At 56.0% G+C, this 15,841-nt stretch overlaps 2 protein-coding genes across 3 annotated transcripts; one reads left to right on the forward strand and one right to left on the reverse strand.

Annotated features, from left to right (window-relative positions):
• The first annotated feature begins 1,718 nt into the window (after positions 1-1,718).
• Positions 1,719-10,855, forward strand: MED11 (mediator complex subunit 11). 2 transcript variants are annotated; one of them, XM_029055423.2, is made up of 4 exons: positions 1,719-1,895; positions 2,993-3,123; positions 7,419-7,556; positions 10,817-10,855. In XM_029055423.2, exons 1-3 carry the CDS (start codon positions 1,811-1,813, stop codon positions 7,554-7,556), a joined length of 354 nt encoding a protein of 117 aa, XP_028911256.1. In that variant the 5' UTR covers positions 1,719-1,810; the 3' UTR covers positions 10,817-10,855. The 2 variants fall into 2 exon arrangements, with proteins under 2 accessions (XP_028911256.1, XP_028911255.1); XM_029055422.2 differs by lacking the exon at positions 10,817-10,855 and having other exon boundaries at positions 7,419-7,886.
• Positions 9,837-14,701, reverse strand: CXCL16 (C-X-C motif chemokine ligand 16). Its single transcript, XM_029055381.2, has 5 exons — positions 14,524-14,701; positions 13,522-13,657; positions 13,137-13,219; positions 11,947-12,354; positions 9,837-10,214 (listed from the first exon to the last, which is right to left on the reverse strand). The coding sequence occupies exons 1-5, from the start codon at positions 14,570-14,572 to the stop codon at positions 10,102-10,104; spliced, it is 789 nt and encodes a 262-aa protein (XP_028911214.1). The 5' UTR covers positions 14,573-14,701; the 3' UTR covers positions 9,837-10,101.
• Positions 14,702-15,841: the final 1,140 nt, after the last annotated feature.

Raw genomic sequence — 15,841 nt, forward strand, 5'->3', positions numbered from 1 at the left:
TAAGCACTGGGGTAGATACAATACAGACCCTGTTCCTGTCTCAAACTAAGGTGAAAGGAAAACAAGTATTTAGTCCCTTTTTACAGGGAAGGAAACTGAGGTACAGAGAAGTTAAATGACTTGCCCAAGGACACTCAGCAGGCAAACCAGTATTAGAATCGGGTCTCCTGGCTCCCAGGCCTGTGTTTTTTCCACTAGGACTGGCTAATCCCCACTCCACCATTTGTCTGCTGTGTGACATAAACGACTTGCCCAAAGTCACATTTGTGAGAGCTGCAGGGAGCCTTCGCTGGCCATGGCCGTTGCCTGACAAGCCTAGGGAAAAGGCGTAGACTTTTTTTGTTTTTAATGGTATTTGTTAAGTGCTTATTATGTGCCAGAGACTCTACCAAGCACTGGGGCAGATACAGGCTAGTCTGGATACAGTCCAAGCCCCTCATGGGGCTCATAGCTTTAATCCCCATTTTACAGATGAGGTAACTGAGGCCCAGAAAAGTCAAGTGACTTGCCCAAAGTCACACTGAAGATGTGGCAGAGCCGAGATTAGAACCTCTGACTCTGTGGCCTGGGCTCTTTCCACTAGGCCATGCTGCTTCCACGCTTGGTGCTGTGTGATCATATACAGGTCACTTCATACTTCTCTGGGCCTCAGTTTTCTCATTTGTAAAATGGCAATTCAATCTTTGTCACCCTTCCCACTGTAAGCTCCATGTAGGTAGGGGCGGGGATGGTGTCATACCTGATAATCAATTGTATTTATCATGTATCTACCCCAGTGCTTGGTACAGTGCATAATAATAATAATAGTGTAATAATGGTATTCATGAAGCACTTATGTGCTGGGTGGATGCAATTCATTTATTTATTCATTCATATTTATTGAACGCTTACTGTGTGCAAAGCACTGTACTCCGTGCTTGGGAGAGTAGACTACAACAATAAACAGACGCATTCCCTGCCCATAAGGAGCTTACAGCCTAGAGTGGGGAGACAGACATCAATACAAATAAATAAATGACAGATATTTACCTAAGTGCTGTGGGGCTGGGATTGGGGGAGAACAAAGGGAGCAAGTGGGGATGTGAAAGGGAGTGGGAGAAGAGGAAAGGAGGGGCTTAGTCTGGGAAGGCCTCTTGGAGGAGAGGCACCCTCAATAAGACTTTGATAATCATCTGCCACTTGGGGCTAAGTAGGAAGGAGAACAGGCATTGAATCCCATTTACAGATGAGGGAACTGGGGCACAGTGAAGTGACTTTTTCAAGGTCACACAGCCGACAAGTGGCAGAGTGGAGATTAGAACCCACATTCTTCAAACTCCCGGGGCCCTGGCTCCTTCCGCTAGGCCATGCCGCTTTTACACTCCTTGGTAAAGCAAGCATTTAAATACTCTGTTTTGAAAAAGAGGGCTTCCTCCATCCGTAGGGAGAGGGGTGGAGGCTGGGGATTGTCGCCAACGGGGACACAAGGCTCCCTGGTCGACGTTAGGGAGAGGGACAGGCCGGCCTTCGCCTCCACCTCACAATAATTCGGGAGGCCTCAAGCCAAGGGGCAGAGCGGAGAGCGCGCGCGCGCGGGGCCCGTCGGGAGTTGTAGTTTGGGGGGGGCGCGCGGGGCCCGTCGGGAGTTGTAGTTTGGGGGGGCGCGGGGCCCGTCGGGAGTTGTAGTTTGGGGGGCCGCGCGGGGCCTGCTGGGCGCGGGAGTAGGTCCAATCCCGCGCCTGCGCGTTCGACTGGTTCTGCTCGTTGCTCTGCGCAGGCGTCGCCGTCGGGTTCCCGGGCCGCTCTGGAGCTCGGACCCGGGCGTCGCGACATGGCGACTTACAGCCTCGCCAACGAGCGGTTGCGGGCCCTGGAGGACATCGAGCGGGAGATCGGCGCCATCCTGCAAAGCGCGGGTAAGGCCGGGGGCCGCTGCGCGGAGCCCTCGCCAGCAGGGACCCGCCGGCCCCGCTTCCCGCTCACACGGCCCCGCCCCCTTTAAGACCTGCCCCCACCTAGTTCATTAAATACTAATAATAACGACGGCATTTGTTAAGCGCTTCCTATGTGCCGAGCACTCTTCTAAGCGCTGGGGTAGATCCAAGGTCATCAGGTTGTCCCCCGTGGGGCTCACAGTCTTCATCCCCATTTTACAGATGAGGTCAGTGAGGCCCAGAGAAGTGAAGTGACTTGCCCGAAGTCACACAGCTGGCAAGTAATAATAATGGTGGTATTTGTTAAGCCCTTACTATGTGCAGAGCACTGTTCTAAACGCTGGAGTAGACACAAGGTAATCCGGTTGTCCCACGTGAGGTTCACAGTCTTCATCCCCATTTTACAGATGAGGGAACTGAGGCACAGAGAAGCGAAGTGACCTGCCCACAGTCACACAGATGACAAGTGGCAGAGCCGGGATTCGAACCCATGACCTCTGACTCCCAAACCCGGGCTCTTTCCACTGAGGCAAGTGCCGGAACAGGGATTAATAAGGGTGGTATTTAATAATGTTGGTATTTGTTTAGTGCTTACTATGTGCCAAGCACTGTTCGACGCGCCGGGGTAGATCCAAGGTCATCAGGTTGTCCCCCGTGGGGCTCACAGTCTTCATCCCCTTTTTACAAATGAGGTCACTGAGGCACAGAGGAGTGAAGTGACTTGCCTGAAGTCACACAGCTGGCATGTGGCAGAGCCGGGATTAGAGCCCACGATCTCTGTCTCCCAAGCCCAGGCTCTTTCCACTGAACCATGCTGCCTTACCAGGTTCATTAGGCCTTGCCCTCTGCCCTACCCAGCTCTTTAGACCCCGCCCCCTGCATCTATCTCCTTTACGCCCCCCCCACATCTAACCCAACTCCTTTAGGCCCCTTCCCAGTGATCCTCGGTTTGAACGCCTCCTGCAGCCGCCCTCCTCCATCAGACCCCGAGCCCGTCCCCCCTTCTCATCCCCTCCCAACCCTCTGTCTGACCTGGGGAGGGGGTCCCGACGGTCTGTGTCTCCCATCTGCCCCCACAGGGAACGTGATCCTGGAGCTGTCCAAGGAGAAAGCCAATGAACGGTTCCTAGACCGGCAGGCAGCGGCCTTCACCTCCTCCGTGCAGCGCGTGGAGGCCGAGCTTTCCGGCCAGATCCGCTACCTCACCCAGGTCAGCGCCAGGGACCCCGGGGCGGGGGCGGGCTGGTGCACGAGGCACCCGGTGGCTTGGACTGCGAGGGAGGAGTGGAGCTAGGAAGAGAGGGAAACAAGGAACCGATAATATCTGTAATTGTATCTGTTGATCAATTCATTCAACCATATTTACTGAGCGCTTACTGTGTGCAAAGCACTGTACTAAGGACTTGGGGAGGGTACAGTATAACACAACCAGACACATTCCCTGCCCACCACGAGCTCACAGTCTAGAAGGGGAGACGGATATTAATATGTGTAAATAAATAAATTACAGATATATACATATGTGCTGTGGGCATGAATGAATCAGTCAATGAAATTGCGCTCCTGTGTGTAGAGCACTGTACTTAGTGCTTGGGAGTGTACAATACAGTAGACTCAATCCCTGCTCATAAGGAGCCTAAAGTCTCGAGCGGGTTGTAGACATTAAAATGCATTTCAGAGAGAGGAAATGGGAGAGTAGAGGGATCTGTACATAAGTGCCGTGGGGCTGAGGGTGGGGTGAATATCACGGGACAGATCCAAGTGCATTGGAGACACAGAGGGAAGGGAATCAAGGAAGGTCTCTTGGAGGAAATGTGATTTTAGGAGGGTTTTGAGGGTGGGGAGAGCGGTGGTCTGACGGATATGAAGGGGGAGAGAATTCAAGGTCAAAGGGAGGACATGGGCAAAGGGTTGGCAGTGAGAAAGAGATGGGATTGGGTTTAGAGGAGTGAAACGTGAGGGCCAGGTTGTAGTAGGAGAGCAGCGAGGTGAGGTAGATGGGGGCAAGCTGACAGTGCTTTAAAGCTGATGGTAAGGAGTTTGTGTTTTGGGTAGAGGTAGATGGGCAACCCCTGGAGGTTTTTGAGGAGTAGAACTAATGGTTTTTTTTTTGAAAGGTGATCTGGCAGCAGAGTGGTGCGTGGACTGGAGAGGGGAGAGACAGGAGGCAGGGAGGTAGTGAGGTCAGTGAGGAGGCTGATGCAGTCATCGAGGCAACATAGAATCCTTGCTTGGATCAAGGTCGTAGCAGTTTGGATGGAGAGGAAAGGGTGGATTTTAGCAATGTCGTGAAGGTAGAACCTTTAGGATTTGGTGTCAGATTGAATACGAGGGTGGAATGAAAGAGATGAGTCGAGGATCACGCCAGGGTTATGGGCTTGTGAGACAGAGAGGATGGTGGTGTCGTCTACAGCGATGGGAAAGTCAAGGGAAGGATCGGGTTTGGGTGGGAAGATGAAAAGTTGTATTTTGAACGTGTTAAATTTGAGGTAATGGCCGGACATCCTGAAGGCGGGAGAAAATGCGAGACTGCAGAGGAGATAAGTCAGAATTGGAGAAGTAGCTTTGGGAATTTTCCACGAAGAGATGGTAGTTGAAGCTGTGGGAGTGAATGAGTTCTCCAAGAGAGTGGGTGAGATGGAGAATAGAAGGGGACTCAGAACTGAACCCTGAGGCAACCCCACAATTAGAGGGTAGGAGGCAGAGGAGAAGCCTGCAAAAGAGACTGAGACAGAGCGGCCAAAGAGACAGGAGGAGAACTAGGAGAGGAGTGACCGTGAAGCCGAGGTTGGATAACGTTTCCAGGAGAAGGGGGTGGTCGACAATGTCGAAGGCAGCTCAGAAGACAAGGAGGATGGAGTAGAGGCTCTTGGATTGGGCAAGAAGGAGATTACTGGTGACCTTTGTGAGGGCAGTTTTGGTGGAATGAAGGGGACGGGAGCCAGATTGTAGGGGGTCAAGGAGAGAATTGGAGGACAGGAAGTGGACACAGGGTGTGTAAACAACTTGCTCAAGAAATATGGAGAGGAATGATAGGAGGGATATTGGGAAATAACTGAGGGAACTGTGGGGTCAAGGGAGGTTTTGTTTTGTTTTTTTAGGATAGGGGAGGCATGTCCATTTTTAGAAAAGCAGTGGGGGAAAAAGGCATTGGAGAGCAAATAGTTGAAGATGGCAGTCAGAGAAGCAGCATGGCCTCGTGGATAGAGCACGAGTCAGAAAGACGTGGGTTCTAATCCTGACTCCGCTGCTTGTCTGCTGTGTGACCTTGGGCAAGTCACTTTACTTCTCTGGGCCTCAGTTCCCTCACCTGTAAAATGGGGATCAAGATTATGAGCCCCATGTGGGACAAGGACCGTGTCCTATCTGATTAGCTTGTATCTACCCCAGTGCTTAGAACGGTGCCTGGCATATAATAAGCACTTAAATGCCATTAAAAAAAAAAGCCAGGGAGGAAAGAAAGGAGAGGGCAAGTGTTTGGATAAGGTGTGAAGGGATGAGGTCAGAAGTGGAGGCGGACGGAGCAGATTTTGAAAGGAGATGGGAGATCTCCTCTTGAGATCTTATTGTTATATTGTACTCTCCCAAGTGCTTAGTACAGTGCTCTGCACAGGGTAAGCATTCAGGAAATACGATTGACTGAGATACTTCTGGGAAGGATGGGAGACTCGAAGAGGAAGCAGGATGGAGGAGGGACTGGAGCGGAGCAGGGGAGATTTTAGGGAAACCACATCTCATAGTTTCAATTTTCTCGACGTATACTACATACTGTGGTCAGATCATTAGGAGCGAGATATAGGGGGAAAAGAGGGGGCAGGGAGCTTGAGGAGGGAGTTAAACATCTGAAATAGCCGTCACGGGCAGTGGACAGAGGAGTCAATAAGGACGGAGATGTACTGTTGGATGGACAAGGGGGGAGAGTTAAAGTAGGCGAGGAGGAGTTTGAGATGCATAAGACTGGCCTAATATCTGGATTTTGGCTAGCTCATGCACAGAAGAGAGGAAGTATATTGTAGAGGTAATCCGGGGTCGCAGGTTAGTGGTACGAGACCCCATGGAGGGGCAGGGTAATGAAGGAGTTGAGCTGAGTGGAGAGGGACCTAGTAAGGGCGTCAATTTGTGTGTCAAGCGAAGGTAGGTTGAGCGTGGAGACCAGATGGGGTTTGATAACTTTGGAAAATGGGGGTGGGGGCAGTCAATTGTTGGGAGGACAGGATAGGTTTGTGGGAAGGGGGTGTGTGGGAGAGAAGCCAGGTGAGGAGGTTGTGGTTGGATGAGGGGATTTCAGAGTTGGTGAGGGTAGATATTGTGCAGTGGCTAGAGATGTTGTCAGCGACAGAGGTCCGTACACTCACCTGGGTAGGCGGGTTCAGGATACAGCTGGGAAGAGGAGCACAAAAATTCATACCAGTCACTTGGTTAAACAATCACGATTTATTAGACCGACAAAAATGCAGAATAAATGGCATCCGTAAACAAGCATGCGGAGGCCCACTCGCCCTCTATCATAATCCATTGGTGGAATACCACCCTCTTCAAATCACTCCCCGTCTTGGGAGTCAGCAAACTGAGCATGCTGAGACCCACTCACCCTCTGGAATGATAGTAATTATGGTACTTGTTAAGCGCTTACTATGTGCTAAGTGCTCTTCTAAGCGCTGGGGGTAGATACAAGGTAGTCAGGTTGGGTACAGTCCCTGTCCTACATAAGACTCACACTCTGAACCCCCACTTTACAGACGAGGTAACCGAGACCCAGAGAAATGAAATGACTTGCCCAAGGTCACACAGCAGACACGTGGCCAAGCCAGGATTAAATCCAGGAACTTCTGACTCCCAAGCCCGGGCTTTGTCCACTAAGCCCTGCTGCTTTTCCAAGACATCGTCTGCAGGAAACCCCATTGGCTTTCTCTCTGCTTAACCTCTCTTCTCTCTTCTTATCCTCTCTGCCACGACTGTACAACATGCTGCTTCTCTATCATAATTTATTGCAAAAAACTGCGCTCTTCAAATCACTAACCGACTTGGGAATCCACAGACAATCCACAGACAAGCACTCTAAGGCCCACTTGCCCTTTCTCATTATCTAGAAGCAGCATGGTGTAGTGGATAGAGCACAGGTCTGGGAGTCAGAAGGTCATAGGTTCTAATTCCGGCTCTGCCAGTTGTCTACCGTGTGACCCTGGGCAAGTCACTTCATTTCTCTGTACCTCAGTTATCTCATCCGTAAAAGGAGGTTTGAGGCTGTGAGCCCAACGGGGGACAGGGACTGTGTCCAACCTGACTTGCTTGTATCCACCCCAGCGCTCAGTACAGTGGCTGGCACATAGTGAGAGCTTAGCAAATACCGTCATTATTATTATTATCACTGGGATGGGGGGTATAATGGCAGGAGCCAGGCTTGCGGAGTTGGGGGTCGGGGGTGGGGAGACGGGCCGGGCGAAGGGGTGGAGTGGCAAGGAGGGCAAGGACAGAACACCTCCTCCCTCTTCTTCCCCATTGCAGGTGGCCACGGGGCAACCCCACGAGGGCTCCAGCTACTCGGCCCGGAAGGACTGCCAGATGGCACTGAAGCGGGTGGACTATGCCCGGCTCAAGGTTGGCGAGTTGGCCTGCACCTGCGAGCAGATGCTGGACATGTAGGTGGGTGGGGAGGGACCCCCGGGTCCCGTCCACCCCCGGGCAGAGCCAGTTCCAAAGATAGCTTGGAGTGGGCTAGCGGCTCCCTCGGACGGGATGCCAGAGACCCCGTCCCAGTTGGACAGAGGTGAGGCTTGGGGGGCGGGGCCTACCCGATGCCCCTTCCCTCTTGGACCGAGCTCAGGTTACTTGGACCGAGATTGAGCGGGTTACTTCTCCCCGGTACGGACCAGAGGCTGAAGAGCGTCTGGACCAAAGCGCCGCCGAGCCTGACCCCTGTCCTGGGTGCCCGGAGGCGGCCCGCTGACCGGTAATAAAATAGGTGTAGCCAGGTTTTCGTGCACCCCGTGTGAAAGGAGGCAGCCATTGCTCGGGGGGAAGAGCCAGATCAGCCAACGGAAACGGCCGCGTGAACGAACCATCCCCCATTTAATCCATCGATGGTACTTTTTGAGCACTTACTGTGGGCAGAGTACTGGACTGAGCGTTTGAGAGTCCAGCAGAACAGAGTTGGTGGGCACATTCCCCGCCCACAATGAGCGTACAGTCTAGAAGGGAGACGTTTTGTCTGTGGATCATTTTAGTGGACTTTGTCTGTAAAATGGGAGTTCAGTGCCTGGTCTCCCTCCTACTTAGATTGTGAACACCATGGGGGACAGGGACTGTGTCCAACCTGTCTACCCCAGTGCTTAAAAAGTGTTTGAAACAGAGAAAGCAGTTAACGAATAATGTAGTAATAATAATAATGAGAAGCAGTGTGGTATGGTGGATAGAGAACGGGCCTAAGAGCCAGAAGGACCTGGGTTCTAATACTGGCTCTACCACTTGTCTGCTGTGTGACCTGGGGTAAGTCACTTCACTTCTCTGGCCCTCAGTTCCCTCATCTGTAAAATGGGGATTAAGACTTGTGAGCCCCATGTGGGACACGGACTATGTTCAACCTGATCAGCCTGTATCTATCCAGTGCTTAGTACAGTGCGTGGCATGTAGTAAGCGCTTAACAAATACAATGAAAAAAAAATAGACTGTAAGCTAGTTAGGGGCAGGGATCGTGTATGCCAATTCTCTGTACTCTCCCAAGCTTTTAGTGCTTTGAACATAGTAAACGCTCAATAAATACCACTGATTCATTGATGATGATAATGAAGACTGCGAGCTGAGGGAAAATGGGCGGGGGGGACCAATCAGGATGAGGGAACCAGGTCCAACAAGGCCATGGGCCCAGAGACTGTGGCCCTGGCCAATGTCTGCCCAAAGCTGGCACGAGGTGGACTGGTCCCATCGTGTGGTTTTAGCCCAGGCTTCATGGTTGGGCATGGAGATTCAGCCATCTGCCCGCTTGGAGGCAGGGGCATGGCCGAGGAGAACTCCCAGGGTGTCTTCCACTTGGGCAGGACAAAGGTGTCCTACACTCCTGCCCCTTCCACCCCCACGCCCCAGCAACCCCTCCTTCACCCCCCAACCCAAGGTGGGCTTTTCCCACACTCATTGAAACCTAAAGCGATCCAGAGCCCAGAGCACTCTGGGTCCCTAGACAGTCCTTGGGGGAGAAGGAGGAGGGGAGACTGGAGATGGGGAGCAGACTACTGGTCAGGAATGTGGGTATGGGTGGATGTGTGTGTGGGGTAAAGAGTAGGGGACCATATGAAGTCTTCAGAAGAGATTTCCTTTGATCTGGTAGCAGTGGGAGATGGGGTATGCCCGGCCTGTGCTGGGTGTGTTGGGGGGCTGGGGGTGTGCCCCGGGCCTGACATTTGGGGCCAGGAGTCCACGTCTGTCCAGCGGGGGCAAAGTAGAGGAGGTCGGAGGGGAGGGGGACGATGGAGCAGCTGGTCCGGGCCTCATCCAGTCTGGTGACATGGGGAGGGAGGAGCCGGTGGGGGCTGCTCTGGGAAAACCCCTCCCACCTCCAGGGATATCCAGTCTGGGAGCAGAGACCCAGACATCTGGAACAGCCCCATCCCAGCATCCTCAGGTAGCCGGAAGACATCTGGTCCCCCCCACCTGGACAGAGGCCGAGATCTGGTGCGGGATGGGAGGGGGCGGGAGGCGGGCGGGGGTCTGGGCCGGGGCCTACAGGTAAAGACGGGGTGGGGTGGTGCGTTGAGCTGCAAGAGGCCTAGGGTAGGATGGCTCAGTGGAGCTGACACACCCAGCCCCCAGAGCTGAGACGTAGGACTCCAACCGGGCCTTCCAGTAGCCCTCTCCAAGAAATGGGATTTGTGGGCGGGGGCCCAAGGCGCCAACACAATTCTCCCAGTCTCAGGCCTGCGGGAGACAACCTGCAGAGAAATCTAGGGGCCTTTAATGGAGGCTGAGGGGCTGTGAGAGGAGACCGAGCGAAGGCGGGCGGGGGGCCATCAGTCTGCGCCGGCAGCCTCAGGGAGCGGGCGGCAGCGGAGCGGGACTCAGGAAGCTGCTCCCCCGACCCTGGCCAGATGGAGAGTGCCACGAGTGGCCGTGGGGGGCAGAGCCTGGACACACCAAACACTCAAGGGTTAGTAAAAATAGCTTTTTTTCGGGGAAGGAAAGCGGAGGCAGGCACAGCTCAGACGGGAACCGGTGCGGGCGGGTTCCCAGAGGCCAGGGCAGGCCAGGCCCGGGGATGCCCATCCCAGGGCGGGTCCAGGGCGTGGGCCTGGCAGGGATGGTAAGGATATGCTGAGGGAGAAAGAGAGAGAGAAGGGTGAGAGAGAGTCCTGGTGGGGAATGGGGAGACCGTACCAACTCTATTCTAGTGGAGTCTCCCAAGTGCTCTGTCCAGTGCTCTGCACACAATAAACTCTCAATAAATGCCACTGACTGCTGCTTGGTCCTCGAAGGGGAAAAGGATACCTGGGTCTTTGAGAGGAAGGAAAACACTAACAACTATGGCATGCATCAATTATAGATAAGGTAATTTATATTCATATCTGTCTCCACCTCTAGACTGTAAGCTAATTTTGGGTAGGGAACTGTTGTATCGGACTCTCCCAAGCGCTCAGGACAGTGCTCTGCACACAGTAAGCCCTCAATAAATACCATTGTTGATGTTAATCTTAAGTGCCAATGTCTATGCCACTGTCCTAAGCATAGACATAAATACAAGATAATCAGGTCACAGTCCCTCTCTCTCTCTCTCTCTTTTTTTTAAATAATGGTATTTATTAAATGCCTGCTCCGGGCCAGGCACTGTACTAAGCACTGGGGTAGATACAAGATAATCAGGTTGGACACAGTCCCTGTCTCACTTGGGATTCACAGTCTTAATCCCCATTTTACAGATGAGAGAACTGAGGCACAGAGAAGTGAAGCGATTTGCTCAAGGTCTCACAGCAGACAAGTGGCGGATCCGGGATTAGAACCCACGTCCTCTGACTCCTAGAGCCATGCTCTTTCCACTAAACCATGCTGTTTTCCCCCATGGGGCTGCCAATCTAAGAGGGAGAGCTGATATTGGAGCCCCATTTACAGATGAAAAAACTGAGGCACAAAGAATAATAAAAAATAATTGCGATTTTGTTAAGCACGTAGTATTTGTCAAGCACTGTACTAAGCGCTGGAGTAGATGTGATATCAGGTCCCACATTGGGCACTCAAAGTAGGAGGGAGAACAGGTATTGTATCCCCATTTTGCGGAACAGAAGCACAGAGAAGTGCCCATCCACCTCTGCATCACAGTGAAACTCCTCACCGTCGGCTTTTAAAGCGGTCAGTCCCCTCGCTCCCTCCTACCTCACTTCGCTGCTGTCCTACTCCAACCCAACCCACACACTTCGCTCCTCTAATGCCAACCTACCCACTGAACCTTGTTCTCGTCTGTCTCGCCACCGACCTCTGCCCGTGCCCTACCTCTGGCCTCTGGGACCTCACCCTTCATAACCAACAGACCACAGCTCTCCCCCAGCCTTCAGAGGGCCTTATCGAAGGCCCATCTCCTCCTTGAGGCATTCCCTGACTAAAACCCCCTTTCCTCTTCTTCCATTCCCTTCTGTGTCGCCCAGACTTGCTCCCTTTACTCATCCCCGCTCCCAGCCCCTCAGCATTTATGTCCATATCCGTCATTTCTTTATATTACTATCTGCCTCCCCCTCTACCTTGTAAACTCGTGTGGTCCAGGAATGTATCTGTCATATTCTGTTATCCTCTCCCAAGTGTGTAGTACAGTGCTCTGCATAGAATAAGTGCTCAATAAATACCACTGACTGACTCAGACTAAAATGTGGATTCAACGCTCATCCTGTCCTCCCACCTAGTTAGACTGTGAACCCTCATGGGACAACAGGGACTGGGTAATTAATTTATAAGTACTAGATAATATACCCCAGCGCTTAGAACAGCACTTGACACAAGGTAAGCACTTTACGCCATGGCAATATCATATTTTCATTATTAATAATTGTAATACTAGTACCTTTTGGCCTCTGGGGGTAGAGCATCTCATTGCGGGGGGCCCCCCGCCTGCGGCAGACCACGTAGGCCAGGACTGCGGTGAGCACGAAGACGACGCCCAGCAAGCCCAGGACCGGCACCACGGCCTGGCCCAGCCCCTGCGCCACAGATTCCTTCTGCTCGGCGGGGTCCGGGCGGCCACCCCGGGACTGGCTGGCGGTGATGAACGCGGCCGTCTCCTTGGGCAGCCAAGTGCTGCCCGGTGGGGCGGGTGGCGGGGAGGAGAGCCAGACGGTGGTGGAGAGCCGGGCGGTCGGAGCGGCGGTCGTCCGGCCGCCTCCCGGGGTCTGGGTTTGGGCCGGGGCCAGGCCCGCCTGGCTCTTCAGATGCTGCTCCTCCTGCGTGGGCTCCGTCCTCCGGGATCCGCAGGCTACGGGGAGGAGGGGAGCGAGGTTAGGGAGAAGGGTCCTGGGAGTGAGACAAGAAAACCGAGGAGGAGGAGGAGGAAGTAGGGTGTGTAGGGGCAGATGAGGAGGAAGCGAGAAGAGATAGTTGGGGGTGGGGGGACATGAAGCACAGGGGGGAAGAGAAAGCTGCATAGAGGTGAGAAACCTCAAGAGAGACAGTAGTTTTTATTGAGCATCTATGGTGTGCAACACACCGTACAAGACGTGGGAGAACACATTAGAAAGATGATCCCTGCCCTCAAGGAGTTTAGAGTCTAGCTAGGGGAGACTGACAGACACTAAAATACTTTACAGTATTACTATACCAGCCTCCTTGCTGACCTCCCAGCCTCCTGTCTCTCCCCACTCCGGTCCATACTTCACGCCGCTGCCCCAGTCACTTTTTCACTGATACGTCCAGGCCACGCCTCCCAACTCCTCAAGACCTTCCAGCGATTGCCCTTCCGCTTCCACATCAAACAGAAATGTCCTCACCATCAGCTTTAAAACAGTCCATCGCCTCGCCCCCTCCTACCTCCCCTCTCCACTCTCCTACTCCGACCCAGCCCACGCCCTTCGCCCCTCTAATGCCAACCTCGCCAACTTCCATCTTGTCTACCTCGCCGCCGACCTCTTGCCCGTGACCCGCCTCTGGCCCGCAAGGCTCTCCCTCCTCGTATCAGAAAGACCACCGCCCTCCCCACCTTCAAAGCCCACAGCGGGAAGTTGAGGAAAGGAGGGCAAGGTGGACCGAGACGGTGCTTACCTCCCCGGTCAAAGCAGCTCATCAGTTCCTTGACCCAGGCAGCTTGGGCATTTCCGCACAAAGTCCTCTTGGGCAGGTGGAACCTGGTTCGAATGGGATTGGTTGGCCTCCACCTCCTCCCCCTACCCCCCCCAAGTCTCCCTTCCCACCCTGACCTCAGTTTTAAAAGTCCCTGGCTCCCTTCCTCATTCCTGGTGTTTGACATCACGGGCCTGGGCGGGGGGGGGGGGGGGAGCTTTGCCGGCTGGTCCCGGTCGGGGGGGGGGGGGGGGGATGAGGAGAGGTTGCGGGGATGGAAGTTGGGGTTTGCCCAGAGCGGGGAGGGGTCAAACCGGTTCCCCGGTTTGTTCTCCTAAGGGGTGGGGGGCCGGGGGCGGTCCGTTACCGGACGTAGGCGTGATGGCAGAGCTGATAGTGTCGCAGGTGCGAAGTCAGGACCTCCAGGTAGCGGGGCTCCGGGGGCGCGGACAGCCTGATGTTGCAGCTACAGGCCCCGACGAGGCTGCTCTCGTTGCCATTGGCTGGGAAAGGGGCGGGGACGGTCACGGTCACCATCGCCCCCCGCCCCTCTCCTCTCCAGCCTCCGTCCCGCTCCCGGGGGTCGGTCTCAGGCTCCGCCCCCGAATCCCGGACCCCGGCTCCCCGCCTCCCAGCTCCCGGGGCCCCACGCCCCCCACCCAATTCCCGGACCCTTCTCCCCTCCAGCTCCCGGGACCCCGGCCCCCCTCCTCGCAGCTCCCGGGGCCCTTCCCCCCCCCCCAATTCCGGGACTCTTCTGCCCTCAGCTCCCGGGACCCCGGCCCCCTCCAATAGCTTCCAGGGTCCCTCGCCCCCCACCCGATTCCGGGACCCTTCTGCCCCCCAGCTCCCGGGGCCCCTCACCCCCCACCCAATGCCCGGACCCTTCTCCCCTCCAGCTCCCGGGGCCCCGGCCCCCCGCCTCTCAGCTCCCGGGGCCCCTCGCCCCCCACCCAATTCCGGGACCCTTCTGCCCTCAGCTCCCGGGACCCCGGCCCCCCGCCTCTCAGCTCCCGGGGCCCCTCGCCCCCCACCCAATTCCGGGACCCTTCTGCCCCCAGTTCCCGGGGCCCCTCACCCAATGCCCGTACCCTTCTCCCCTCCAGCTCCCGGGATCCCGGCTCCCCGCCTCTCAGCTCCCGGGGCCCCTCGCCCCCCACCCAATTCCGGGACCCTTCTCCCCTCCAGCTCCCGGGACCCCGGACCCCCTCTTCAGCTCCCGGGATCCCGCCCCCCACTCAATTCCGGCACCCGTCTTCCCCCCATTCCCGGGATCCCTCTCCCCTTCCTCCCAGCTCCTGGGACCCCTCTCCCCCTCCCCCCAGGTCCGGGGACCCTCCCCCCCTCCATATCCGGGGCCCCCTCTCACCCAGGGGCAGGAAGAGGAGGAGCACAGGGAGCCCCCAGAGGCCCCCCATTCTCGGCCGTCGCCGAGCGGTCCCCGGAAAGGTCTGCTCTCACTTCCCACCCGGGAGAACGGAAAGTCCGGGGAGGCGGGGCCTCGGACCCCGGTTCCGGACTGGCGTTGGTGGGCGTCCGTCTAAAGGGGGAGAGCCCAGGGGCGGGGGCGGGAAGGTCCGGGGCTTGACACACCTCCACCGGAGACGCGCGAGCCCTGGGAATGCACGTGCTTTCGCCACCTCGGTTTCGTTTCCGGCCCAAGGACCCACCCCCCCCTTCCCGCGGAGAACGAGGAGCCCGACGGGGGTCGGGGGAAAGGACGGGGGGCTAGGGCAGAGACCCCTCCCGGGGGTGGGCCTCGCCGGGGAGAGCGAGACCCCCCGGGAGACCATCGCAGGCACCGGCGGGCAGAGAGACGGGGACACCGCCGTCGGGCCGGGACCCTTTCCCCCGAAAGGGCGGGGACCACGGTTTCCCGAGGCAGCCCGGGGAGGCAGAGACGGAGAGACGGGCGGAGGGAGAGAGTCCGTGCGCGGGAACGTGCTGGACGCCCCCGCCCCCCAACCATCGCCCCGAAGGGCCCGCCACCGCAGACACTCTCACTTCCCCTGCCGCCGTCTGGCGCCGGAGGAGGAGGAGGGTCCGGAGGAGGAGGAGGGTCCGGAGGAGCAGGAGGGTCCTGCGGGGGCGGGGAGGACGATAGGGAAAGTCCGACGGCTGCGCCCGACCGAGGGGAAGCCCCGTCTCACGAGGGAGGGGGGCGGGGACGGGCGGAGGCTGGGGGCAGGGGCAGGAGCAGGAGAGGTGGACGGGGCCAATCGCTGTGGGGGGGCGGGGGGCGGGGTGGAGCGAGGAAGGGTCAGTCAGTCAATCAATCGTAATTATTCATAATAATGTTGATATTTGTTAAGCGCTTACTATGTGCAGAGCACCGTTCTAAGCGCCGGGGGAGATACAGGGTCATCAGGTTGTCCCATGTGAGGCTCGCAGTCTTCATCCCCATTTTACAGATGAGGTAACTGAGGCCCAGACAAGTGAAGTGACTTGCCCACACAGCTGACAAGTGGCAGAGCGGGGATACGAACCCAACGAATACGACCTCTGACTCCCAAACCCGGGCTCTTTCCACTGAGCCACGCTGCTTCCCGCTGCTTTATTGAGCAATTACAGTGTGCCGAGCATTCCTTCATGTATCCGATCGTGTGTACTGAGCGCTGGCCCTGTGCAGCGCACTCACTCATTCATTCAGTCGTATTTATGGAGCCCTTATTGTGTGCAGAGCATTC

The sequence above is a fragment of the Ornithorhynchus anatinus genome, chromosome X5 (genome assembly GCF_004115215.2).
Source record: "Ornithorhynchus anatinus isolate Pmale09 chromosome X5, mOrnAna1.pri.v4, whole genome shotgun sequence".
NCBI classification, from domain to species: domain Eukaryota; kingdom Metazoa; phylum Chordata; class Mammalia; order Monotremata; family Ornithorhynchidae; genus Ornithorhynchus; species Ornithorhynchus anatinus.